The sequence below is a fragment of the Dama dama genome, chromosome 21, assembly GCF_033118175.1.
Source record: "Dama dama isolate Ldn47 chromosome 21, ASM3311817v1, whole genome shotgun sequence".
In the NCBI taxonomy this organism is placed as follows: Eukaryota; Metazoa; Chordata; class Mammalia; order Artiodactyla; family Cervidae; genus Dama; species Dama dama.
Window position 1 is genome coordinate 60,934,034 of NC_083701.1, and position 26,738 is coordinate 60,960,771.

Genomic DNA, 26,738 nt, shown 5'->3' on the forward strand with positions numbered 1-26,738 from the left:
GCTCAGAACCTCACCTACCTAGATGCCACCTAAGTCATTCCCAGGGACCCCGGGACACCCGTTCACATTACAAGAGCTTCTAGACAGTGCAGAGTCTGCGGGGAAAGGAATGGCCACCCAGAGACGCTTTCTGGGCTACAGGTGTCACTGTGCAGAGACACTGTAGCAAAACCAGCAGAACCGGTTCTGGGAGGAAAAACTGCAGGAGTTCTGCCAGAGCCACACTGCCCTTGAGACTGGCAACCTGGAGTCAGTCCCACAGCCTCATTTTAGCGAGCAGTGTTAACACCTTCCCTGGCCAAATTTTCTTCTGTAATTAAATTAAACTAGGTGATTACAGTTTCACATTCTTTCTTTACTTCTGTTCTCACTAAAGGAGAGGTAAGAATAGAATGTAGGTCAGCAACAAAAGACAAGAGTAGTGTTCTGGAAAAAAATCCATAAATCTTGTCATCAGGTCTTGATGATGCATACGTGGGGAGACTACCAAATATGAGACTGTTTTATTCTATTTTTGTAGTAAATGCACCAAAACCAAAAGTGAAAGTGAAAGCCGGTCAGTCGTGTCCGACTCTTTGTGAACTCGTGGACTGTGGTCCACCAGGCTTCTCTGTTCAGGGGTTTCTCCAAGCAAGAACACTGGAGTGGGTAGCCATTCCCTTCTCCAGGGGATCTTCCTGACCTAGGGATTGAACCTCGGTCTCTAGCATTGCAGGCAGATTCTTTACTATCTGAACCACCAGGGAAGCCAAATGTCCAAACAAAAGCTATCTTGGGAAGACACATGGTTTTCTCAAATGATGCTTACATGACTCAAAGAACATTCGTAGCATTTTTTCAGATATTGCCTATTTCAAAGTTGGTCTTGTGCAAATATATATATATTTGTATGTATATATGTTTATATTTGTATACGTATATATAAATTTATATATGTATATACTTATATATATGTACATTTGTATACATATATTTGTATATACATGTATACATATATTTGTATATTTTTATATATGTATGTATATGTTTGTATATGTATATGTATTTGTATATGTAAATTTATATAGGCATATATAAATTTAATAAATTATATATATATATATAATTTTTACCCTTGAAATGGTATGATTTAAATTGTTGGTATATATTTACATTTGGACCCAATGATTCTGATTTTTAAAAAAATATCTTCAAAGATCATGACTTATTACCACTGTGTGTGTTCCAAAGGAAGGCACTGCAACTCTGTGTATGGGCACCAACTCACCCTCTGTGCAACCTGCTGCCAAAGGAACCAGCGGAGGGTGATGGCGTTGCTGACTGCCCCCTTCCTCCCGGTGTTAACCTCCCTTGTGTCACTACTTTCCCTAACACTGAAAGCCAGCAAAGAGGTCAAATGCATATTTGGTTGCTTGAGAGGGTGTGATTCAGGCATGAAAACTCAATGCCCATGAGGACCAGGCAAGGGAAGGTCCAGGAGGGAGAAGGGCAGAGAAAGCATTCAAGAGAACAGTTGTTGGCTCACAAGAGCCACTCACAGCCCTGCAAACACTCGGGCTAATGTTGCCAGAGTCCAAAAGAATCTGGAAACTTGGATTAAAAAAAAAAAAAAATCTGATTATTAAATGCAGGCAAGATATTTTAAAATTTGGAATAAAAGGACTTAAAGTGCATTAAACACACATATATTTATGTTCTGTGGACCATATGAAGGTGGTGGGTCACAAATTTGTGTCCTCTGGCCACACCAAAACCGAAACAACAGGTGCCATTGAATGGGGCCCCAATCCTGAAGCCTCCAATGGATTTCTGTGTGGCTGTTACCCGCAGGAACCTGTAGGCCAATGCAACTGCTCCCGAGAAGAAGTCAACAACATGAAAATTATAAACAATTCCACCGTGAGAGGGACACCTTTCATGCCTTGCTTTGTTGTTGTTTCATTGCTAAGTCATGTCCAACTCTTTTGGGACCCCATGGACTGCCAGGCTCCTCTGTCCATGGGATTTCCCAGGCAAGAATACTGGAGTGGGTTGCCGTTTCCTTCTCCAGGGGATCTTCCAAACCAGGGATCAAACCTACGTCTCCTGCCTCTCCTGCATTGGCAGGTAAATTCCTTACCACTGAGCCACCTGGGAAGCCCTTTATATGCCTTGCTTTGTTGAAAACTTTTTCCCAATTGTGTAATTGTGGGGTTATTTTTGCAGCCTGCTTATTATAAAATCAATTATATTTAAAGAAAAACTTTATGTCCTGCAGCCTGAAAAAAAAAAATCTTCTCAGCCTACCTAATGAAACGAATTTAACTTTTATGGATTTTCTTTAAAAGTTCTTTCAGTAGTTCAGCAAAATTCTTTGGAACTATTTCTATTACTTATCCAGACTGTACACAATTACAACTACCAAATAATAGCTACTAAAAATATGTATTAAAGAAACAAGTTGTGCTACAACAAGCAAGTACTGCCGTTTGTCAAAGCACATGTGAGTGTAAAATGTGTCAGCCTGGAACAATACACATGTACAAACACACATATTTAAACAAGACAAGTGAGCCCTGCCTATGGGAAATGAAAGAAAAGTCAACTCAACCCGAAATTAACTATCTTGTTGGTTGACCAGAGAGCCACCATCATTCAAGATGTTCCTTCTGGTTTCGGCATTTTCTTTAAAAGGTTCTATTGACTGGTGACAGTTAACACATTCACATTCTATCAGATTCCATGAAAAGGAAAATGAGGGCTGCAGTTTCAGCTTGCTTTACCGTGACAAGGTATTCCAAAGAGAGGATCCCATTGTCTTCACAGTGGATGGCTGTGCTTGGACCTACCTCTCACTCCTCGCACACTGTGTCCCCTACCTCCCTCGGAGGCTGAGTTTTCACACATCAAACCCCCCAAGCACATGCTTGGTACAGCAGAGACAATCGGAAAAGTTGTTTTGTTTTTGCTTTGTGTGAGGGAACCGAAGCCCAGAGGGGTCAGATGACTTGCCAAGGATTCCAAGTCCGGGCCCTGACACCACCAGGCTGCCTCTCCCTTACCCAGCCCAGTAATCTCGCCTCTGGGAGAAGCAAAGGGTCATGAGGAGAAAGCCCCAGGCTCGGGTGAGAAACTCGAAGCGAAAACAGAGGAGAGCCTTGAGCAAAAGCTCTTCCTGCCCTTCTGTGCGGTCCCGGAGTTCCCATTGCATCGCAAGGCCTCCCTTCTTCCCTCAGGCGCACCAAGCCCCCGAACGTTCCCTCGGCCGCTCCGGACCTCTGTCTCTGCTTGCCCATTTAGGTCACCTTTCTTGGGCCTAACGCCAGTTTCATTTACTTTGTTTTATACCTGAGTGAAATGAGACACTGAGCAATTCATCTTCATCTCTAAATCATGCCCACGAACTCCCATCCAGTTTCCTTTCTCACCTGGCTCCCCCTGCTTGCAGACAATGAAGCATTGAAAGTGGTTGTTTACGTTGACCTTTTCATTAATTCGAAGACAAAGTCTTCTAACGCCCGCCTAGATGGTACGTAACCGAAGCAGAAAACAAGCTTAGGGTTCATCTGAAACCTTCCCTCTGGTGCAAAATGAAGCTCGAGAATCAGAAGGTATAGAACCCAGGATGAAGAGTGGGCACAGCCACAAAGTTCAGTTTCCATACACTCAGAGACTCGTGGCTCTGAGTATCCACAAGACTTGCTTCTTTTTTACCCAAATCCATGCAACGGTGGATGTCTTTCCTCAGGATGCACCTGGCCAGAGATTTTCACCTTTGCCCTTTTTAACTGTGCTGGCACCAGACAGAAATAAGAAAAGCCTAAGGTCAACAGGAAAGAAATGGCTCAAGGTCACAGTGGTGGCTTTTCCTCAGGGAGTGAAGTTGAGAGACCTGCAGCCCTGCTTCCTGATCCCTCTTTGACCAGGTGAAGCCTGGAAGGGGCAGGAGTCGGGGCGGGGTGGCCCAGCTGCTTACCTGTGCAGACAGAAGCTCTGAACGCTATCCTGCCTCTGAAGAAGGAGGCAGTTGCAGAGGTGTTTGGGGAAACTTCAGTACAGGAAGAAAAGGATTTTAGGCCCAGTCCTGTCAGCCCCAAGTGATAAAATGGAGCTTGGGGGCCTGGAGGAATCAGGAGGGACAACGGGCCTGGCCCTTTCAGCAGGAGGCCCCAGAGAAACAGGTACACCCCTTTGCCTGTCAAAAGGCAATTGATTTAGCTTCTCAGTAACTGAATGTGTGTGACTTCTAGAGAAACCCAATAGGTTCATTTCCCGTTTTTCTGGCTCAAGTTAACAGATCTTTCTCTACTCACAGAGGCTTTTGTCAAAGAATCCACTGCAGAGAAAGGATGTGATACTTAAAAGGTATGACCAATGAATCAATGCTACTTTCTCACTCACTTTTGCTTCTTCATTCACGTCCCAGGTGAAGGAAACAGCATTATAGGCAATCTCTTCGATGTTGCCAATCGTATTAAAGCTCTCCTTGTAATCAGCTGTGACATGAAAACAAAAATTAAGAGTCAGTGTTACTGGTGACATGTATTGAACTATCATTTTCCAATGGGGAAACTGCAACTTTGCCTATTCGGCTGGCTGTTGCCATGGCAACAGTTAGGATTTGTGCTTATGGATAATCTTTTACTACTATTTACTCTATAAGAATGTGAGCCCATTCCTCTATTAAAACAGTAAATCTAGGAAAAGCAGTGTTCCTAACTGATTTGTTCATTAGTTTCATTTTTCACTCGGTTTATAAATTTCTTCCCCCTGAGTCCCTTGTCACCTACCCACTCCCTCTCCTACTCTTTTCTGCCACTTAATTTTGCCAGCAGTGCCAGACTATTTCATAGGGATCGTTCTGTAGGGCAGAATAATCTATCAGCCAGGCAGTGTCTTCAGGGCTTCAGTAAAGAAATACAGGAGAGTGCAGAAAAATTTATTTTTTTTAATTTCTTTTTGGATTTAGGTACAGAGAATTGAGCCAATCTGATTCAGTTCATTACCATCCAACTGTCAACTTAAGGACCTCTCATTTATTTATATAATATTTATTTATTCCTTTTTATCTCCTCTATCCCCCTGCCCCCGCAATAGCTATTGACATGTTTGCTCTATACCCTTATGAAATAAGTTGGGTTGATTTGCCTGTGTACATAGCTTTCATTTTCACAAATTGTGCCATGCTATGACCAGGGAAATTTCTGAAAATTCTGAAAGAGATGGGAATACCAGACCACCTGACCTGCCTCTTGAGAAACCTATATGCAGGTCAGGAAGCAACAGTTAGAACTGGACATGGAACAACAGACTGGTTCCAAATAGGACAAGGAGTATGTCAAGACTGTATATTGTCACCTTGCTTATTTAACTTACATGCAGAGTACATCATGAGAAACGCTGGGCTGGAAGAAGCACAAGCTGAAATCAAGATTGCCAGGAGAAATATCAAGAACCTCTGATATGCAGATGACACCACCCTTGTGGCAGAAAGTGAAGATGAACTAAAGAGCCTCTTGATGAAAGTGAAAGAGGAGAGTGAAAAAGTTGGCTTAAAACTCAACATTCAGAATACTAAGATCATGGCATCTGGTCCCATCACTTCATGGGAAATAGATGGGGAAACAGTGGAAACAGTGGCTGACTTTATTTTCTTGGGCTCCAAAATAACTGCAGATGGTGACTGCAGCCATGAAATTAAGAGACACTCCTTGGAAGGAAAGTTATGACCAACCTAGAGAGCATATTAAAAAGTAGAGATATTACTTTGCCAACAAAGGTCCGTCTAGTCAAGGCTATGGTTTTTCCAGTGGTCATGTATGGATGTGAGAGTTGGACTGTGAAGAAAGCTGAAAAATTGATGCTTTTGAACTATGGTGTTGGAGAAGACTCTTGAGAGTCCCTTGGACTGCAAGGAGATCCAACCAGTCCATCCTAAAGGACATCAGTCCTGGGTGTTCATTGGAAGGACTGATGTTGAAGCTGAAACTCCAATACTTCGGCCACCTGATGTGAACAGCTGACTCATTGGAAAAGACCCTGATGCTGGGAGGGATTGGGGGCAGGAGGAGAAGGGGACAACGGAGGATGAGATGGCTGGATGGCGTCACCGACTCCATGGACATGAGTTTGAGTAAACTCTGGGAGTTGGTGATGGACAGGGAGGCCTGGCGTGCTGCGATTCATGGGGTTGCAAAAAGTCGGACATGACTGAGCAACTGAACTGAACTGATGACCAGGGTTGCCAGATTTAGCAAATATTGGGACCATACTCTGAAAAAGTATTTGCTGTTTGTCCGAAATTCAAATTTAACTCTCTATTTTATCTGGCAACCCTCGCTATGGACCTTTTCAGATGTAACCACTTTACTGGTTGCGTGCCTAATCCTGGCTGTGGCTGCACAGAATTCTGTGGTGACCATCAACCACAACTGACTCATCCCCTCTCCCCAGAGATGAAGGCTTCAGTAGTCCCCAGCTCTCTGGTATCACAGACAACACGGTGAAAAAAATCCTTGGTCTTCTGCCTGCACTGTCACTGCCTGAGTTGGTCTTCAGGGGTAGACATGATGTTCTTACTCTTAATCCTCACTACTACTTCCTAAGGTTTTAGCTTATGCTCACCATCTGGATTTTCCCTCTACTCTTGGCCTCCTTGGATATGACAACCTACCTTCACTCCAGCTCTTGTGTATGAAATAAACGACCACATCGTGCTTGGCTGGCATCAAGGTAAGGCCATCTGCTTTTCTTTGAGGTCTGTTTCATTCACAGCTTGATCACCTAATCACATATGTTCTTTTTATCTAAATTTCTATAACTATTTTCTAAAATGAAAACTCTAAATATGTGCTTCTAATAGTTTTTTAAGGTGAAAACATACACCATGACCTACAATGTCCTTCACAACTGAGCCCTGCATACTTCTCTGTGCTCAAACTCCAGCCCCACAGTGGGGGTCAGAGGAAGGTACAATGCTGACGGTATTGGAGTCTTTTTTGTTTATAAAATCTTTTCGAATATTTTTCTAAGTTGGGAGTGAGTTATGATGACTGACTTTCAGGGTGCATGAAGCATTCATTGTCTACAATATCTGACATGTTTCTAGTCAAATTCTCATTTCCTCACCCTGTGTCCTAAGTGGCCCTGTGACTCCAGGGTTGGTGGTTTCTTGAGGTTTCAGCAAGTTCTTTCTCTACGTGAATGCTGTAAATTCTTGTAAATTGAAAAACGAATAAATGAATTTTGTAAATTCATATATCTGATCATTTTAGCCATTTTCCCCTCATTTATCACAAAATCTAAATTCATGTGATCATTTACCAAAATTTTACTTACTTTTTCTTATTCATACAACACACTTTGTGTGAATTACACTGAAAGAAGTAGGACTCCTATTTGTTTTTTCTATCCATAGTATAAATAATAAAACAAAGTTCATAATACTAATGAGCTCATAATAACCCATAATAAAACAAAGTCAGTTTGATTTTGTGTTTAAAAGAAAAAAATTCTTATTATTACTGGACCTGGATTGACGGTTAACTGCAGAAAAACCTACCTCAGTGAGCTCTCAGAATGGCCTTGGATACATTTCCTGTAAAGGGTCATGTTGGTCTAGACCCTGACCAGAATTCTAGTTCCCCTCTTTCTCACCAAATTTCTACTTTGGGGGCCAATTCAGTGGGTACAAAGTGGTATCTCAATGACATTACAGTTGCATTTCTTCCATCACCTATGAGTTCAAGCATTTCTTCACATCCAGGATAGCCAAGCAGGTGTTTCCTTACAAAAGCTGCCTATTCATGCCCTTTGTCCATAATTTTATTCATTTACCCAGGGAAACTTTAAGGCAAGACTATGGATCTTTACATTTTAAATAAAGCACACAGATTTTAACATAGACGCTTGTGTGATCACCATAGGAAAGTCACAGACCATGAACAAATAAGAAAAATATTGAAAAGCAGGCACAATTTTCTCACGCACTACAAACACATCTGTGTAGCCTTCATTCTTCCTACCTCAGTCTCTGTCTCCCTTTCTCCAAAATATGTAAATATTTTATACAATATTGTAACAATTATTTTTTAATTTGCTTCTTGTCCCCTGTAATACATCTTTAGTATCTTCCCACGTCACTAAATAAAATTGTGGAAAATAGTCTTAATGTCTAAGTGCTATTATAGTGGATTAAGACAAAATGCTATAAACTTTATTTTGCTCTTATTGATCCTATAAATGATGTCTGATACTTTGCTACCTTAAATAGCACTTCATCTAATTATCTTTATGGCAAAATAGCCATACATACTTCACTTTTTCATTAATATATATTCTCAGAAGTGAAATTAACAGGTCAAAGGCAAAATATTTTCGAGGCTTTTAATTCCATTTGTCAAATTGCTCCTGGAAAGGTTAAAACAGTTTATATTCACAATAACTGTATAACTTCCTGTTTCCTCAAACTGTCTCCTTCCAAGTTGGTATGCAAAGCAGGTTACATTATTTTATTTGCAGTTCCTTGATTGCTAAAGAAGAGAACAGTCTTCCATTTGGCTTCTGGTTCTTTGTGTTTCTTTATATTCTTTCTCTTTGTTTTTAAAATTTATTCATTTATTGTAACAGTTTATTGTTCTATCTTTTGCTCATTTTTCTCTAAGGGAATTCAAATTTTCTTGATTTAAAGTAAATATTTAAAGTTAAGAGATAAAACAGAAAGCAAAGGAAAACCATTTTATATCCTAAGATTTTAAAAGTCTTTATGACTATATTTCAGAAGATTTTAAGTGAAAACATGTGTTTTCAGCAGGCCAATTTCTTAAATTTTGAAATGAGAAAAGATCACTGAACTTAAACAAATTGGTCCCCTGATTCTTCATGCTATCTGTTTTAAAAAATAGTCTTATAATTTTGTTTTGAAATTTTAATAAGCCTTTTAAAAATAATCAATCAATCATAAATTTAAAAAACAAATACCATAGCTAGCAATAAAGAGAAATAAATAAAAGTTGTTTGGTCAAGCACTTATTCTAGATCTTACAAGTTTTTACTTTTCCATACCTTCTCTACCTGAAAAATTTCTCCCCTAAAAAAATGTTAGCTTAGAAAAGTAAAGAATTTCAAAAACAAATCCAATACAAATACAAATAAAATGCTTTCTGGGTTCCCTAGTTTTGCACAGGGGATCTGTCAGTTTCTCTCCATCATGTTCCCTTGTTGTTGCTGTGGGGTCACTAAGTCCTGTCCAACTCTTCTGCAACCCCACGGCCCAGCAGGCTCCTCTGTCCATGGGATTCTCTGGGTAAGAATACTAGAGTGGGTTGCCATCTCCTTCTCCAGGGGATCTTCCCAACCCAGGGATCAAACCTGAGTCTCCTGCATTGCAGGTGAACTCTTTACCACTGAGCTGCCTGGGAATCCAATTTCCCTTACTCAGTCCACAAATACACTGAATAAATATTTGCTGTGTGTTCCCTATATACCAGGCAGCATCCTTACACTTGAGATCAGCAGAAAACAAGATGAGGTCACTGATCTCATGGTGCTTGCAGTTCAGAAAGAGACAGAATATAATTAAGTAGATGAATAAATAAATGAACGACACAATTAGGTTTAATATGCTTCAAAAAAGGGGGGGCTTCCTTGGTGGCTCAGATGGTAAAGAATCTGCCTGCAATGACGTAGACCCAGGTTTGATCCCTGGATTGGGAAGATCCCCTCTGGAGAATGGAATGGCTATCCACATCAGTATTCTGACCTGGAGAATTCCATGGACTACAGTCCATGGGGTCGCAAAGAGTCAGACATGACTGTGCAACTTTCACTTTCACTTTATGCCAAAAACAAGACTGGCGAGGCTACTTTTTACTAGGTGGTTATATTATTTACTCATTTCCTTCATACCACACATCAATATTTTGTTTGTTTATTTATCACCATCATTTCTCATTAGCTACACATGTATACGAAGGCAAGGAACTTGCCATTAATACTGCTGCCTTCTCGGTGTTTGACATTATTCAGATAATATTCATTCCATAAATTTGTTGGATAAATAAATGAATAATGGTTCCATGAGTAGTCTAACAAAAAACAAAACTAAGACACTAGCATCACACACTCCTATTTGACCTTATACAAGAAATATCTGTTCTTCTTGATTCCCTTTGTTGTTAGTCTCCAAGCCATTCACCTATAGATGGCAAAACAGCCCTGCTATCACATGGTGACTGTCAAAGTTTTCTACATGACTTATACACACTGACATTGCTTTGTCCACATGCATGTTAGTCCAATAAACAGAACGCTAATAGATGTATCTCCTGTTTCTGAAAACTGTCTTAATGTCCTCTGATGAGTGTTGCTGGCTTAAGGGTTCATGATCCTTAGTGTAGGAATAAAACCTCAGCAACCTGTTGTTAGGGGGGCTGCCCAGGTGGCTCAGTGGTAAAGAATCCGCCTGCCAATGCAAGAGACACAGGTTCAATCCCTGGGTCAGGAAGATCCCCTGGAGAAGGAAATGGCAATCTACTCCAGTATTCTTGCCTGGAAAATCCCATGGACAGAGTAACCTGGCGGGCTACAGTCCACAGGGTCACAAAAAGTCAGACACGACTTAGTGACTAAACGACAACAAACCTATTGTTACATCTTCCTGAATTTATTTCCTCAAGAAAGTTTCCCGAACCTAAGTTTTGTAAATGTTGGTAGCTGCAAACAGTAAAAGGCAGTGTCATGAGCTGGTGTCATGAGTTTATACTCCTAGAGCTGCCATAACAAATACCACAAACTTGGAAGTTTAAAACCACAGAAACATATTCTCTCATAGTTCTAGGGCCAGACATTCCAAGTGAAGGTGTTGGCAGGGTTGGTACCTTCTGAAGGTTCCTAGCTTCCCCGGCTTCTGGTGGTTGCTGGCAATGCTTGGCTTCCCTGGACTTGCAGACCCAGCATTCTAACCTGCCTCCATCTGCAGTGGTGTTCTCTTCTGTGGTTCTGTGTCTCTTCCCCCTTTTTCTTCTCTTCTAAGGATTTGTCATTGGATTTAAGGCCCACCATAATCCAGGATGATGTCATCTAGAGATACTTAACTTACTATACCTGCAAAGACCTTTTTCCCCAACAAGGTCATATTTACAGGATCTAGTACTTAGGGTATGAACATATAATTTTTGAGAGAGTTATCATCAACCCATGTATCTGCGATTCCCTCCTATGATTGGAAGTCCTATGATTTGAATGCATGGCTTGTTCTCGTATGACAGCCACTGTAGCTAAAAATCCATCACACTTTCTTTTAAAGCATTTCATGGTGCACATATAGGCATGTCTCAGAGATTTTGTGGGGTTTGCCTCCAGACAACCTCAATAGAGCAAACACTGAAATAAAGGGAATCACAGCAACATTTTGGTTTCCTAGTGTATATAAAAATTACATTTACTGTAGTCTATTAAACACACAATAGCATTATGCCTAAAAAACAATGTACATACCTTAATTCAAAAAACCTTATTGCTAAAAATGCTAACCATCATCTGGCCTTTCAGTGAGTCATAATCTTTTTTTTTACTTTTTTTTTTTTCCTTTTTGCAGGTGGAGCGTCTTGCCTGGAGTTGATGGCTGCTGACTGATCAGAGTGGTGGTTGCTGAAGGGTGGGGTGGTTGTGGCCATTTCTTAAAATGAGACAATTCCTTAAAATGAGCCCAATTGACTGTTTTTCAAGAATGATGTCTCTGTAGCATGCAACGCTGTGCTACAGAGCACAATGCTCTGTGCCATTTTACCCACAACAGAATTTCTTCCGAGACTGGAGTCAATCCTCTCAAACCCTCCTGCCGCTTTATCAACTGAGTTTTTAGGATAGTCTAAATCTTTATTATCATTTCAACAGTCGTCACAACATCGTAACCAGAAGCAGATTCCATCTCAAGAAACCACATCCTTTGCTCATCCATAAGAAGCAACTACACATTCATGAAAGTTTTATCATGAGGCTGTGGCAATTCAGTCACATCTTCAGGCTCCACTTCTAGTTCTCTTGCAATTTTCACTACATCTGCAGTTACTTCCTCCACTGAATCTTGAACCCCTCAAAGTATCCCTTGAAGGTAATGTTGATATTTTTGACCTCTTTCCACAAACCACATTCTTAAAGCATCTAGAATGGTGAGTCCTTTCCAGAAGGTCTTCAATCTTGACCAAATTCATGAAAAGAATCACTATCTGTGGCAGCTATCGCCTTAAAAATGTATTTATTAAATAATAAGACTGGAAAGTTGAAACTACTCTCTGATCCATGGACTGCAGAATGGATGTTGTGTTAGTAGGCATGAAAATAGCAATAATCTTGTGGTATCTCTCAATCCTTGCTCTTGGGTGACCACATGCATCGTCAATGGACAATAATAACATTTTGAAAGGAGTCTTTTTCTGAACAGTAGGTTCCAACAGTGGGCTTAAAATATTCAATAAACCATGTCGTAAACACAGTGCTGTCATCCAGGCTTCGTTGTTGCATTTACAGCCATGCAGGTCCAAGATGGCATTTTCTTCTGATCTACACTGATAATTGGGGGCTTCCCTAATAGCTCAGTTGGCAAAGAAGCTGCCTGCAATGCAGGAGACCCTGGTTCGATTCCTGGGTCGGGATGATCCACTGGAGAAGGGATAGGCTACCCACTCCATTATTCTTGGGCTTCCCTTGTGGCTCAGCTGATAAAGAATCCACCTGCAATGCGGGAGACCTGGGTTCGATCCCTGGGTTGGGATGATCTCCTGGAGAAGGGAAAGGCTACCCAATCCAGTAATCTGGCCTGGAGAATTCCATGGACTGTAAAGTCCATGGGGTCGCAAAGAGTCGGACACCACTGAGCCACTTTCACTTAGCGTAGCCACCTTCATGAATTATCTTAGTAAGATCTTCTGCGTAACTTGCTGCAGCTTCTACGTCAGCACTGGCTGCTTCACCTTGCACTTTTATAAGTAAATGAGATGACACTTTTTCTTAAACCTCATACACTGACTTCTGCTAGCTTCAAACTCTTACTCCCTAGCTTTCTCACCTTTCTCGGCTGTCATAGAATGGAAGAGAGTCAGGGCTTTGCTCTGGATCGGGTTCTGGCTTACAGAAATGTTGTGGCTGGTTTGATTTTCTACCCAGAGCCCTAAAACTCTCTCCATGTCGGCAAAAGGCTGTTTTGTTTTCTTATCATTTGTGTGGCCACTGGATTAGCACTTTTAATTTCTGTCAAGAGCTTTTCCTTTGCATTCACAACCTGGCTACCTGCTTGGAGCAAGAGACCTAACTTTTGGCCTCTCTTGGCTTTTGACATGCCTTCTCACTAGGCTTAACGATTTCTAGCTGTTGATTTAAAGTGAGAGATGTGATTCTCTTGGTAAATGTCATATTGCACTTGAAAATGTGTGGGTTATTTTCAAATATCTTTTGATAATTTGTTTCTAACATAGTTATCTTTTGATAATTCTAACACAGTGATAAGAGAACAGACTCTATATGCTTTCAATACCTTTAAACCATGAAAATTTTGTACCCTGCTTTATGTCCCTGGATATGTTCCAGTGTCTCCTAGTTTATAGTTTATGAGAACTTGGATAGAATGTATATCCTACTGTTGTGTGAAAATTGTGTAAGTCTAACTATGTTGACTTGGTTCATGGTGCTTTTCAGGTCTACTATATCCTTCTACTTTTCTGTATATTCATTCTATTAATTTTTGAGAGTTTGATATTGAAACTCCAACTAAAATTTTAATTTACTACTTAAAAATAATTGTAAATATATAGTGGAACTACATGTAATTTTGTTCTGTATTTTCTGTAAATGTATTATCATACTTTCATAATTTAAGAAATAAAGAGAATTTTGAAAAAAGAAAGTGAGAGAGGTAAGACTTATCCTTTCACTTGAACACTTAGAGACCATTGTTGGGGTTATCAATTGGCCTAATTCAATACTGTGTCTCCAGGCAGAGGGGGGCCTGAGGAGAGGGAGAGAGATGGGGGGAACGGCTTGTTGGTGGAGAAATTATAACACATAAATTTATCAATTAAGCTTGCCATCATATATGGATGTGGTTTGTGAGGTCCCAAAACAATTACAATAGCAACATCAAGTATCACTGATCACAGACCACCATATCAAACACAACAATAATGAAGAAGTTTGAAATATGGAGAAAATTACCAAAATGTGACACAGGCAGATGCTATTGGAAAAATGATGCCAACAGGCTTGTTCCACGCAGGGTTGCCACAAACATCCAATTTTTTTAAAAGCATCTGTAAAGCACCATAAACTGAAGCTCAGTAAAACACTTTGTAGTACATTGGACTTTCTTTCCTAAAAAAAAATGATGAGGCAACACACAAGCTACATGTTTTGTACTCTAGTTTGTAAATATCTATAGAATATAAACATCTACTTGATGAGCATGGAGATATAAATAGAAATATGGCTTAGACATTTCCCGAAACTGGCATGATGGAACAAAACTACAAGTGGCTAAAACAGGTTTCTAAAAAAAAAAAAAGAAAATATGTGTCAATTGCATCTGAGTTAAGAAGGTACTTCTTATTAATCTTAGTGATTTACACACAAAGGGATAACCCCAAAGTACACAACCAGCTCAAAGCATCAAAAAGAACAAAACCATGGAAAGAAGAAATGAGAATCTAATGAAATAAGAGTGAGGTTGATTTCACTGTTAATGTCATGTCTGTGATAGAGTCAAACTTTCCAGGGTCTGTTCTCAGGCTGGGTGTGTCCTTGAAATGTCAAAGTGAAGCGTATGGGAACGCACAGCCATGAAGATTCTCCAGGGCCTGTTAGGATAGCCTCCAAAGACGCAGACTGATGGTTTCTGGATTCTCATGGTTTATAGCCTTGTGCAAATGTTCCATTATAGTGATTTTCAAGTGCTGGGGTGCATCAGAATCACCAGGAGAACTTTGGTAAAATGGAGATGACTGAGCCAACTCCCAGGGATTTTCATTCAGCAGGTCTCGGATGTGGCAAAGAATCTGCCTTTTTAAGAAGGTCCCAGGCAGGGCTGATGCTGCTGGTCTGGAGACCAGGCTGAGTAGCATGGATCTATGGCAAATTGAAATGACTGAATCCTTTTTGTGCGTTCGATTTATTTCACATATAGGCTTAGAAAGCACTACGTCTACAGTGATGCCCCACATCAATTATCCATGATGTCCATGAGACAGACTGTCTTCATCCTCAAGTCTCCCCTCTTAGGTAGATGTCAACACCACATACAGGTGGACCAGGCAGCTACCTACATGGTAAGACTTGAGGACCACCTGCTCCAAGACCTCTACTTATTCTCTGGGCTGGAATCCCATCCTAGGACTCTCTTTGGGAACAGACACTGTCATCTCCTGACATGAAAATGCAAGTGCTCTAGGGACACTAATACCTGCCGTAAAATGAGCTCTTACCAAATGCCAAACCTTCTACTGACACAACCTCCTCTAATCCTCACCACGGCTCCAGGAGGCAGGTATCAGCATCCCCTTCTAAAGAGAAGTTAAGCTGCTTGTGAAAAGCAACATGGCTGGTGACAGAACAACCTGTGATTTGAATCTAGGTCTGTTTAATGCCAAAGGCCATGCTTTTAACCACTACCTATATTTATCTTGTAAGTTTATCTTGCAAAGTAAACAATAAATGGCCACCAGACATTAACATCTTACAGAGAAAAATCATAGCATAGCCTATGTGGAAAACTAGCTGGTAGAGAAGTACTGGAGGAATGGAAGCTTGATGAGGTGGAGAGCCTGGACATTTTTGGACCATTGCAAACACCTGGGCAAACCAGGGCAAAGTTAGGGGTGTTGCAGTGAAGAGGAAGCAAAGAATACATCTCCATACCCTGCAGACACTGGGAGGATAGAAAGAAAGCAATGGAGGTGTGTGTGCTTAGTCGTTCAGTTGTGTCTGACTCTTTGTGACCGCAGGGACTGTAGCCCACCAGGCTCCTCTGTCCACAGGGATTCTCCAGCAAGAATACTGGAGTGGGTTGCCATGCCCTGCTCCAGGGGATCTTCCCAACCCAGGGGTTGAACCCAGGTATCCCACATTGCAGGTGGATTCTTTACCATCTGAGCCACCAGGGGGGAGATGACAAACTTCACAGTGTTATCAGCAAAGAACTGCTAGACAAACATGGATATGCAATACTTTTCAGATGTTTTTGGCAAGTTATATTCTGTGCTGATATCATAGGATCCAACTTTATTTTAACTGCAATGGAAAGCAGGATAGTGAATTCGTTTGTTTCCCTTTTTATTTTTTTGCGTATAAATATTTGTCTGTTACAAGGTCTTTATTTTTTCATTTTAAAAAATATTTGTTTTTTCATTTATTTATTCATTTGACTGCTCTGGGTCTTCAGTCGTAGCAGCAGGATCCTTCAGCTATGGCAGGCAAGCTCATAGTTGTGGAACGTGGGCTCTAGTTCCCTGACGAGGGATTGAACGTGGGCCCCCTGCTTTGGGAGCAAGAAGTCTTAACCACTGGACCACCAGGGACATCCCAAAAGGTCTTTAAATTCAGACTTTTGTTGTTTTCTTCAAACTGATTGTATGTGTAAATGTGATTCTGGAATGCTGTCAAAGGAACTAGTAATTCCTTTACCTTAATTAAGTTCACTTGCTTGGTAAATTATAACTACTCCTTTTAATTATTTTTGTATATATTGTTGGAGATTAAAAGAAGTGGTATAATTAATGCAAAAATTGCTTCTCTTTTGAAAGGTGTGGATTCTGCCTGGACTAGTGTAATAATGAAGCCAGAGTGCTGAAAATGGCTCAAGGCACTAGTACCAACTCAGTGTGCAATACACCACAGCCCAAGAAGATGCTTCTTTTGAAAAGCCAAGAACCTGTGGTAGTTTATGCATTTTATGCATTTGGGGTCAAGATGCTACAAGGAGTCCATTTATACAGTCGTGTTCAAAGCACAGAGAGAAAAAACACTGGCAGGGGAGACACCTAGACCTGAATTAAATTTATCCTCCTCTCACCAAAGCCTGAGACCGCCAGTGAATTACTGCACTTGTATTTCCTCAGCCATTAAAGACAGACAATGTCTAACAGAACAGACCTCACTGGTCCTGTAGTCGGTGACAGAAACAACGCTGGTCCCCACTGTCCCCCATCCCTTTTGTCCTCAAACATCTGTGTCCCTCTGTCTGCAAAGACAAATGGGATCAGTTCAAATTCCGGAAACAATCAAGGGTCATTCTAAGAGTATTCTTTCTGACTTGAAATATGAAAAATAAATAAACCCTAGTCGAAGTAGGTTCTGAGATTTTTTTTTTTTTTCTGTTTTCAAAACTAAAGAATCAGCTTCTTAAAATCTGAATGACTCACAAGAACTCTGAGTTCATGATTTCCTTTATATATTTTTACCAAGTCAGAGGTGACCTGGGTTTCCTTACAGGTGTTGACACTTGAGCTGATTTTTAGAGGCACTAAATGAATTTCCATCACTGGGTCCTGGGCCCTGAGCAAACAGTTAAGAACAGCCACCAGTTTTTGAGAGTTGAGTGTGTGCTAAATACACATACTTCGTGAACACAACCTCAGATAATTCTGATTAGTAGCTTTTTAAAATTATTCCTACTTGGTATAATGGGCAAACGCGTCGAGTACCTCCCCTCCCTGGCAGTCACTTAGTTCTGAAAGGGACAAGCTGGGATTGAAACTTAGGAAGTTCTGTGATATACAGCCTTTACAATGAGCACCTTTCCATACATAATCCAGAACAAAAGAGGCTGACATTATGAAAACAAAATTTGTGACTCACAGAATTGTGACTGGTGTAGAGTGACTCTTTGGCACTATTAAAGCTGGAGTTATCACTATTGTTATGATATTTACTCTCCATATATCATTTAAGATGAACTCTTTCTTGGAGCTTTCCCATTAGGAGAAATCTAATATTCTATTTGTTTGACTCAGCCTTCTGTTTCTAGAGAAAGAATTATACAGGCCTGTGAGATAGCTTTCAATTGCACTTACCATAAACTTAGAATAAGAAAAGCACTGACACTGTAACCCGTTACTGCATTCCAGATATGCTAGTACTGAGTTGGCAAAAAAGTTCGCTCAGGTTTACATCATCCAGAAAAACCTGAACGTACGATGGTACGGAAAAACCCAAACGAACTTTTTGGCCAACCGAATATTTTTATTCTGTTTGATTTCGTTGCTTAAGAATGCTGGTCCTGAAGACCTAAATAGCTGTTTCTCCAGAGAAGACATACAGATGGCCAACAGACACATGAAAAGATGCTCAGTATCACTAATTATTCAAGAAATGCAAATCAAAACTACAAGGAGGTATCACACCAGTCAGAATAGCCATCATTAAAAAGTCTACAAATAACAAATACTGGAGAGGATGTGGTGAAAAGGGACATATGATCCACCAATCTCACTTCTAGGCACATATCCAGGCAAAACTATAATTCAAAATGATACATATACCCCTATGTTCAGTGTAGCACTATTTACAACAGCCAGAACATGGAAATCACCTAACTATCCATCAGTGGATGAATGGGTAGAGAAAATGTGATGTTTATACATACAATGGAATATTACTCAGTCATAAAAAAGAACAGTTTCATGTATGGACTTAGAGATGATCATACTAATGGAGGTAAGTCAGAAAGAGAAAGACAAATACTATGTGATATCACTTATATGTATCTGAAATATCACACAAATGAACTTACCTACAAAACAAAAATGGACTCACAGATATAGAGAACAAACTTATGATTCCCAAGGCGGAGGGGGCTGGGGAAGGGATGGGTTGGGAGTTTGGGATTAGCAGATGCAAACTAGTATATATAAAATAGATAAACAACAAGGTCTACTGTACAGCACAGGGAACCATATTCAATATCCTGGGTATCCATTCCCTTCTCCAGGGAATCTTCCCGACTCAGGGATCAAACCTAGGTCTCCTGCATTGCAGGCAGATTCTTTACCATCTGAGCCACTAGGGAAGCCTAGCAAACCATAATGGGAAAACAGGGAAAAAGAATGCTGGTCCTGACCCATAAACTTGATTTCAGATTGAAAGTAGGTCATATTCTCTTTGTAGGCACACATACACATATGTCCTAGAGAAGGGAATGACAACCCACTCCAGTATTCTTGCCTGAGAAATCCTATGTAGAGGAGGTTATAGTCCAAGGGTTTACAAAGAGTCAGACACAATTGAGTGAGTAATACTTTCACTTTCCCATAGCCCACAGACACATACAACATGACCTCTAGCTCTGAATACTGAGATTTAAATTCAGTCTACCTATGATGTCTTTTTAAACTATATGACTTTTAAATCTGTGAAAACACAAAAGTGCCTAACACATCCTGACAGTTCACTGAATGAATGAAGACAGGGGTAGTGCTTCAGTAAATAATTTATTTGTGTTTTACTTCATGTAAAACTATTCATGTTTTACTTCAATTTTCCATTCTTTATTTTGTTACTTAATATGCTAACACTCTACGGGGGAGGCAGAGGACAAGATGTTATAGACATCTAGGATTAGAAGTTATTGCCCAGTGTGGTTCTTCAGCCAAAACTAGGTCAGACCTACACACAAGGCTCCCTTCCTCTAGCACAAGTCCCCAAGCTTTCCCCACGTCATTGACATTTCCGGAAACTGTGACACTTCCCAGTTAAACAAGTCTAATTTATGAAACACAATGGAATTCTTTCTTAAACGACGGTACTTTATTATTAGCAACAGTCTTTAGAATTGCTATTCTGTCCTAAGACATTCCAGTCTCTCTCAAAGTCTCATTCTAGTATCTAGTAGCCGTCAATGTCAGAAATGATTTTCCAACACCTCTAACTGCCCTTTTGAGTTGAACAGATTCAAACAAAAGAAATGACTTTTTGGTAACTGGGGGTGCAGGACACAGGCACACTACAAGAACTGTAAATCTTCACGTGGATTACCCTTTGATCAACCGGAAATCACAAACCCAATTCTTTCAATAGTTCAAGATCCATTAAAAGCAACCTCCACTTTCAACCTTCCCATTAGCCCCTGGCTGCCCAGTCACTCACCAAACTGGTCTACAGATAAAGGAAGGTAAGTTTGTTATGTAGACGATGGAGGTGGGGGGTGTTTGTTATATGAGGGATTTTTACATTAACTGCTATTAGAATTACTCATGTTGTTATTCCTGTTTACTTATTTTTCAACAATTATTAGAGGATTTACATATTATTTCAAAATGGAAATTCCAATTCTCTCCCATATACTTCTTCAAGAAGATAAATGTGTCCTTCATAGGAGGGAGGCAGTTCCTGCTGTTACCATTCTCCTTGGAGATGCTGAATCACAGCATCTGAGGACTGTAGGTATGCGTCCAGAGGAAATCAACAGCCACCTTAGAAAAGCTGGCTCCTTGATCTATGAAACGAAGATAACACAGGGCTGGCCTCACAGCATAAAAAACTTTCTGTTTTTTTCTGTTGTACAGAAAAAGCCTTCTCTTGGCAAGCTTTAGATTTTGTAAACAGGGAAGAAAAACTTTACATTTGCCTAACTCCACACTCGCAGGTAGTGCAAAGACAAAGAAGACATACATTTGTTCCCGCTAAGAGGCAGCGTGAGAGAGAGGTTTCCAGTCCCTGCTGGAGCGCGGCTGAAAAGACCAGCTCTGTAGTTCTGTTCAGTAATTAGATGAATCTCGTGACACTATCAGACTGTCTTGCCAGGGTTGTTTTTTTTTTCCCCTAATTCTTAAGTCAACCAAGTAACACTAAAAAATGTGAGACCATTAGGCTGAGATTTCACTAAATGCATCTCTAAAGAAAGAAAATAATTAGGTCCCAAGCAAAAAACATGAAATCAGGGACTTCCCTGGTGGTCCAGCGGTTAAGAATCCACCTTCCCGGGCAGGGGACATGGGTTTGAGCCCTGGTCGGGGAACTAAGATCCCACATTCCAGAGACAACTAAGCCCACAGGTTGCAACTTGAGAGGTCTGCGTGCCGCAACGAAGATCCTGGGTGCTTCAACTAAGACCCGACGCGGCCAAATAAATAAATATTTTTTAAAGACACAAAATCAAATAGAGAGCATAGATTACATGTTTGAGATGAAGGCATGGTCAAATATAGCTAAAGATACAGGAAAGGTCCCACGAAGCAGGAGAAAGCAATGTGGCATCCAGTAAATGTGAAAAAGAAAATGGTGGAAGACAGGAAATTAAGGTATTTTACAGTATTAAATATGATAGGTCTATTGAGTGGTTTTAGTTATGTGTGTGTGTGTTCATTTTGAAAGCTCATCATGTAAGCCGCAATCTCTTTAAAAGAAAGTTTCAGCCGTTCACTGAAACAGGTTCTCAGAGCATCCATTCAGTGGATGCCCTTCAAGCACCCATTCTGTAACATTCCTTTAACTTTAACCCTCTCTGTAACATTCCTTCTGTCTAACCACTCAGGGTTTTAAAATTGCCAGCAGTGGGGAAGTACTTCTCCAGAAAAGGTTTTTTAAACAATAATGCCTACAACCAGGCAAACACACTTCCCAGGAGCAGTGAAGAAAAATTAACCCAAATTAAAGACTAGACTAATTACAATTTTTAATTTCCAAATCTTTTCTTGGTAAAGCTTGCTTTAAAACAAATTTCTGTTTGTTTCAGGGAAATAACAATAATTTCCAGTTAAGTTAAAAAGGAGAAATTTCCCCTTGGTTTATTAATGAAGCCCCCAAGTTGAAAAGAACTTTGCCCTTGGTTTATTAATGTAGGTATTATATTTCTATGTTAGCAAGTAAGTCTTGGGGTTGCTAACCATGGTTCATCAAAAAGTCTATAGTATAATGCAACAATTTTTAAAATAGAAGAAATTAAAGTACCACATGCACATTTAGCTGGCATCCAGAAAAATACCACCAAAATTGATTCTTTTCATCATAGAAGAGGACAGAGCCCAACCACACCCTGATTTCCCTGTTAACAAGGCACATATCCCCTTACCATGGTGTTACCTACATACACAGAACCATCCATGGAAGTTTGTTCATCAACTAGTCAGCACTAGTTGAGCATCTTTTCTGAGCCAGACACCATACCAGGTGCTGGTCATACAAAGTTACAGAAAAAAATTTTCTCTCCCCTTGAGAAGCTTGGCATCTAGTGGAATGGACAGAATGTAAACTGATAAACCAAGTGAAACCCAGCAATGTTATGGTCTAAGTACAAACTAAAATCTGTGGAGGAAGCAGCTGATGTCTGAAAGATTAGGAAGATCTCACCTAAGTGGGTCGTGGAACAAGGTCTTAGGAGTGAGATGACTGCCAGGTAAAGGAGGGAGGAAGGGCCATTCTAGGCAAGGAGAGCCCTAGAGGAGAAATGAAGGGGAGGTTGGAAGTAACTAGGAAAACTAGGGGTGAAATAGACCTACAGATATGGCATTAAGAAATGTGAATATTAAAAAAGATACACACACCTCAAAGTTCATTGCAGTGCTATTTATAATAGGCATGGAAGGCAACTTAAATGTCCATCAATGGAGGAGTGGATAAAGAAGATGTGGCATATATATATATACACACACATATATGTATACACACACACATATACATACATATATGTATATAGACACATATACAATGGAATATTACTCAGCCATTAAAAGGGATGGAATTCTGCCCTTTGCAGAGGTCTGGATGGACTTAGCGACTGTCACAGAGTGGAGTCAGAGAGAGAAAAATAAATATATAACACATATTTTGGGCTTCCCTCGTGACTCATCTGGTAAAGAATCTGCCTGCAATGTGGGACACCTGGGTTCGATCCCTGGGTTGGGAAGCTCCCCTGGAGAAGGGAAAGGCTACCCACTCCAGTATCCTGGCCTGGAGAATTCCAAGGAGTATATAATCCATGGGGTCGCAAAGAGTCGGACACCACCGAGCGACTTTCACTTTCATATATGGAACCTAGAAAAATGGTATAGATGCAGAGGCAGATGCAGAGAACAAACATTAGGATACCAAGGAAGGAAGAGAGGCCATGGGATAGAGTGACAGACAGGACCTGACATATGTACTCCACGCGTGTAAAATGGATAACTAACGAGGACGCACAGGGCAGGGAGCCCCCTCAGTGCCCTCTGGTGCCTAAATGTGAAGGAAACGCAAAAAAGAGGGCATGCGTGTATACATACAGCTGATTCGCTTTGTTGTAGAGCAGAACACAATACTGTAAAGCAACTATACTCCAATTTAAAAAAAAAGAAATTTTAATAAAAGGCAGATTATCCTGGATTCAGACATGAGTAAGATGTGAGGTCAGAAGTGACGCCTCTTTTAAGAAACATGGATTGTAAGGAAAAAGGAAGACCCAGCAATAGTTTGGAAGGAAATCTGCCTGGCTGTATGGACAGTTGGTGAACTCTGGCCCTGTCCCGGGGGAAGGCTGGGGGAGCCCTCCATCACCCTAGGCACACACGCCAAGGAGGAAATGATTCTCCCCAGAGGTGCTGTCCCCAACACAAGTAGCTCCTAAAACTCATACGGAGACATGCACGCAATAAATAAAAACTCACAGTGGTTCAATTTTTATTGAAAATGAGTATGTTCTGCCTGAACTAAGATTAAAGTTTAAAGAATGCTTGCAGTGTATCATCTTTTAAATATAGAGCACTAACAGCCTATCATTTTTATCACGGCCATGATTTCTAACCAAAGTTGATGATGAAAACAGTTGTCCAATAGCTGTGGCTACAGCGCTTCTCTGTAAATCAGAGGGTGCCTCACACTGCCTGTAACTGTAGCAACAGCCAGAGCAAACGATCAAACGATCAAACGGCAGGCGGGGAGGGCCAGGGCCACACCCCCTCCCCGCCTCCCCGCCCCCACCCATGCAGGAGGCAGGGTCAAGGCCGCTCCACTATCTCAGCTCTGACTCACTCACTGCCCTGACTCTCACCAACCAGCCCTGGGTTGGGTTATTATTTATTTTTTAAGTTGAGGGCTCTCAAGGGGTTTGGTTTGGTTTTGAGTCAAATTTACTTTTCATATCTATTCAGAAGTGTGGAAAGAGTCTAGGAAATATCAAAAATTAAAATTCTATTTCCTTGAGTTATTTTTAAAGGAGGGAAGTCCCACACTTTCCCAACTGCAGGGAGAGAGCAGGTTTGTTCAGTGCTGGGGAAGGGGGGCTCACCAATGAACAAAACTCAGTGGCAGAGTGGGCAAGCCCAGGGAAGAGAGAGGCAAGCTACAGGGTTCCCCCAGGCTTTCCACCAGGGAAGGGGCCAGGACAGGGCCAGAGTTCACCAGATGACCACACATCCAGGCCCTGGTCCTGGCAGATTTCCTTCCAAACTATTGCTAGGTCTTCCTCTTTCCTTCCATCCATGTTTCTTAAAAGAGGAGTCACTTCCTTCCCCACATCTTACTCATGTCTGAATCTAGGCCCATTTGGGCCACAGATCCACGCTGACTACTTGGCTACCTGACCTCTTGAAAGCCAGCAGGTGCCTCCCCCAGCCCACCAATCTCTATACCACCACCACCCCACTTTTTTGCACAGCTTTGAGTTAACCCAAGCCAGCATTTGACTATAAAAACTGCAAGAAAGCACATTTGTAAGGCACATCCAAAACCAGGCTCCTGTAGAAAACTCAAAGGAAAAAATAAAGGTGTAACTTCATTTTATTCGCAATTCCTATTTGAAAGTGGAGTACAACTCCACACAGAAGAGAGCTCCCAGCCCTGGACAGATGAGCCAAGCTGAGTAAGTCACTGTGGTCGATGAAATTCTATATTCAAGAATCTCCCGAAAGGCTTCTCTTTGACCCTCAAAGAAAACTATCTAGAACTAAACTTGAAAAAATGTTCTGATTTCATCGGAACTTAAGGATTCATGAAAAACTTTATCTTAATATAAGATTGCTATCAATAGCACAATTTTAAAATAAAGAAATACATTTGTATTAGGGGACAGATGAAAATCCTATAATCACATGCTAATAACCAAAGACAGACTATAACTGCCTGTCATTTACCATGGAAAACAATGGGATTAATATTAACAATATAATACATAACTAATACAGGGAAAGATTACTTTCTGGGAACCAAAATCAAAGACAGATTGAATAAAGAGCAAATGGCTGGTTTCACAATTAACTGCAAAATGATATCAATACTGATTATGTTGGATGTGACTATCAAGTAATTTTGCTCATTCAGATGTACTTGGGGAATTATTAGTCTCATTACATTACCATACATACGACCCTTTCGGAAAGCGCAAAAACTGTGATGCTTATTATCTTGAAAAAGCTGCACTGTAAAGCAAGCAAGTAATTCTTAATTCTATTCGGAAGAGAGAAGCTATATTTGAATGTGTTTCAATGTATCTGCTGTAGCTTCTGATTTTTCATTCTATAAATCAATGTTAGTTGTTGAATGTCTTATAATTTTCCTTCCTTGCTTGAAAAGTAACAGAAAAACATTCCTTCCCAAGAAAGTGGTTGGGTAATGATTCATGCTTTGAGTAGACTTGGTATGCATTCTGGTTCATTTTATGATTGGTAGTTCCTTTCAAATATTTTTTAAACGGCTTACATGGGGCAAAACTGGATCTCTCCACTGTGCAAATGAGTCCCGGGGAACTCCCAGCCTGTTTGATGTGTAGACGGTGCCTAAAAGTCATTGTGCCCCTGGCTGGACTCAGCATCAGCCAGCCCCCACCCCCTGGCACATGGGGCACCATGCTTGCTGCCCCTCCCAACCCCTACCTCGTTGGCAAAGCTGCACTTTCTTTCTGTGACCTTTTTCTTCTCCTTTATCCCTATAGCCAGTCAGTTCTGAGAGTCTACCTACCAGTTCTAGAATTCATCTCTCATTCCTGAGTTAACTTTGCATCTCTCTTTTATAGCTCACTCCTCCAGGTCTCTCCCCAGCTATAACCAATCTCTCCCTCACTTCATCCCACCTGGACTCTGGCCCAGAACCACCTCTCTGAAATACAGATACCACTGTCCTGCTAAAAATCCTTAGCGGTTGAGCAAAGTCTCCCAAATCAAACCCTGCAACTCAATAAAAAGAAATGTCGCCTCATCACAGTATTCCTTTTGCTTGTATTTCTGCCCAGTCTCCCCCTTGTCAGAGTTCTGGGAGGACTGATGGGCAAATGGGACACACCCCTGGATAAGTGACATCTTTTATGGCCCTCACTTACATATTCCTGCATCTCTAAAGCCCACTCTGTTCAACAAGAGAAAAACATATGCATGTTACACCTCGATATAAAAAAATTATAAGCACACACATTAAGAAAATCTCCCCAACGAAACTGCAAAGCAAGGTTCTGTGGAGCCAAGCTAGTGTCAAAGCGGCAGAAGACAAGAAACTCTGAGCTCAGTCCCCCTCAGTATCTGGTGTGGTGACGCTCCTCTGCAAAGACCCACCCAATGGTCTGAGAGAGCATTTCCCCAGCATTCCACCTGCAGCTCTGAGTTGACCACCAGGATACGTGTGGTCGGAGTCAACAGCCTTCTCATACCAGGAACTTTCTGGGCTTTGGACCCCAAACCACCCTGCTGGGCTCACTCAGCCTCCACAGGAGACCCAGAGCTTTGGGCTGTACCTCATGGAAACAGCTTTACATGGGGCTCCTCTTACAGCTTGAGACCAGCAAATCCCATCTATACCTCCTACCCCTGCCACTCTAA

General features: G+C 41.0%; 1 protein-coding gene across 4 annotated transcripts in view; it reads right to left on the reverse strand.

Moving 5' to 3' along the window:
* Nucleotides 1-26,738, reverse strand: part of GRHL2 (grainyhead like transcription factor 2) — a 165,881-nt gene that overhangs the window by 54,521 nt on the left and 84,622 nt on the right. For all 4 annotated transcript variants that reach the window (XM_061123656.1, XM_061123655.1, XM_061123654.1 and 1 more), the window contains exon 8: nucleotides 4,381-4,475. In XM_061123656.1, coding sequence (XP_060979639.1) covers nucleotides 4,381-4,475 — 95 coding nt within the window. The remainder of the gene's footprint in view (nucleotides 1-4,380; nucleotides 4,476-26,738) is intronic.